At 36.0% G+C, this 1061-nt stretch overlaps 1 protein-coding gene across 1 annotated transcript in view; it reads right to left on the bottom strand.

Moving 5' to 3' along the window:
- The window catches only part of LOC107625423, a 3204-nt gene that overhangs the window by 1373 nt on the left and 770 nt on the right, over nucleotides 1-1061 (bottom strand). Inside the window, exons 2-3 of the mRNA XM_016328051.2 lie at nucleotides 214-256; nucleotides 24-115 (exon numbers count right to left, since the gene is read on the bottom strand). Coding sequence (XP_016183537.1) covers nucleotides 24-115; nucleotides 214-256 — 135 coding nt within the window. The remainder of the gene's footprint in view (nucleotides 1-23; nucleotides 116-213; nucleotides 257-1061) is intronic.

The following is a 1061-nucleotide window of genomic DNA, read 5'->3' as shown; positions in this document are numbered from 1 at the left end:
ACATAAGCCAAAACGAGTATAACCTTCTCCTTTTCTGAAATTAGTTCTGCATTTGAAACTTCTAGCTTTGACTGAAGATCATTTATCGTTTTCAAGTGTTCCTCATTTCCAGCATCTGAGCAAGTTCCATATTATTCCTAATTTAGGCCCATAACCTCTGAAAGACTTGAATCTAGAAATATTATTCTTAGTGCCAAATACCTTAGTACCTACCTTTTCTAGCATTTAAGGAAGCTTCAAGTCTTTGTAAGCGAGCCTACAATTTGAATAAGTGGTATTAGAGTTGTAAAAATCCTTCAGTAATTTCTCATGTATAAAGTCCACTATGAATAAGTTTCATATTTTTGGATTGGCACAGATGAAAGACAAACACAAGGACATAACTCATAAGGAATTAAAGCTTTTTTATTTTTAAAACAATGATACTACTTCTCAATGTTGCTCGATGTTCATAGACAACTTTCTGCCAGTTCCAACGATGACATTTAATTTCAAAATATTCTTTTTCCCTTATAAGAGTGCCAAACCAAACCACAAAGTAAAGTGCCAAAGTTTCATGCAGTTGGCAGTACCATAATTCTATGTTAGAGAGTATAGCGAAAACTTAATCCCATTTCTGCACAAGACATAAGCAAATTGGCGGAAGCAAATGAAAGAGACTTTCTGGCAGCGATCCTTTTCATAATATTACATGGACCGGTTCAGAGCTGATACAAAGTAATACAGTCTACTTTACACTCAAACGAAGTTCAGTTGCACATAATCTGGCTTATCTCAATCAAAATTGTAACTGAACACCTGCGAGTAGAGTAGCCCAAGCATCGATTACACTATATGCTTTAATAGTATTCTTAAGATAATTCTACACCAAAAGCTAGATCAATAATGTAATGTTTGAACTGATTTGGGTTAGTGAAATGATCAATTCACTCGTCCGCTTAAGAAAGTTTGGAGGGTTCGAATGCTACCTTGTGTATGCAAGCAACCCAGTGGCCAGACAGACCCTTAAGTAGACCTAAGATCCGCGGCAAATTATTCCTTGCCCTTTGAGGATATCGTGA

The sequence above is a fragment of the Arachis ipaensis genome, chromosome B02 (genome assembly GCF_000816755.2).
Source record: "Arachis ipaensis cultivar K30076 chromosome B02, Araip1.1, whole genome shotgun sequence".
In the NCBI taxonomy this organism is placed as follows: Eukaryota; Viridiplantae; Streptophyta; class Magnoliopsida; order Fabales; family Fabaceae; genus Arachis; species Arachis ipaensis.
The sequence above is the reverse complement of the archived record's forward strand: the minus strand, read 5'-3'. Positions and strand labels throughout refer to the sequence as shown.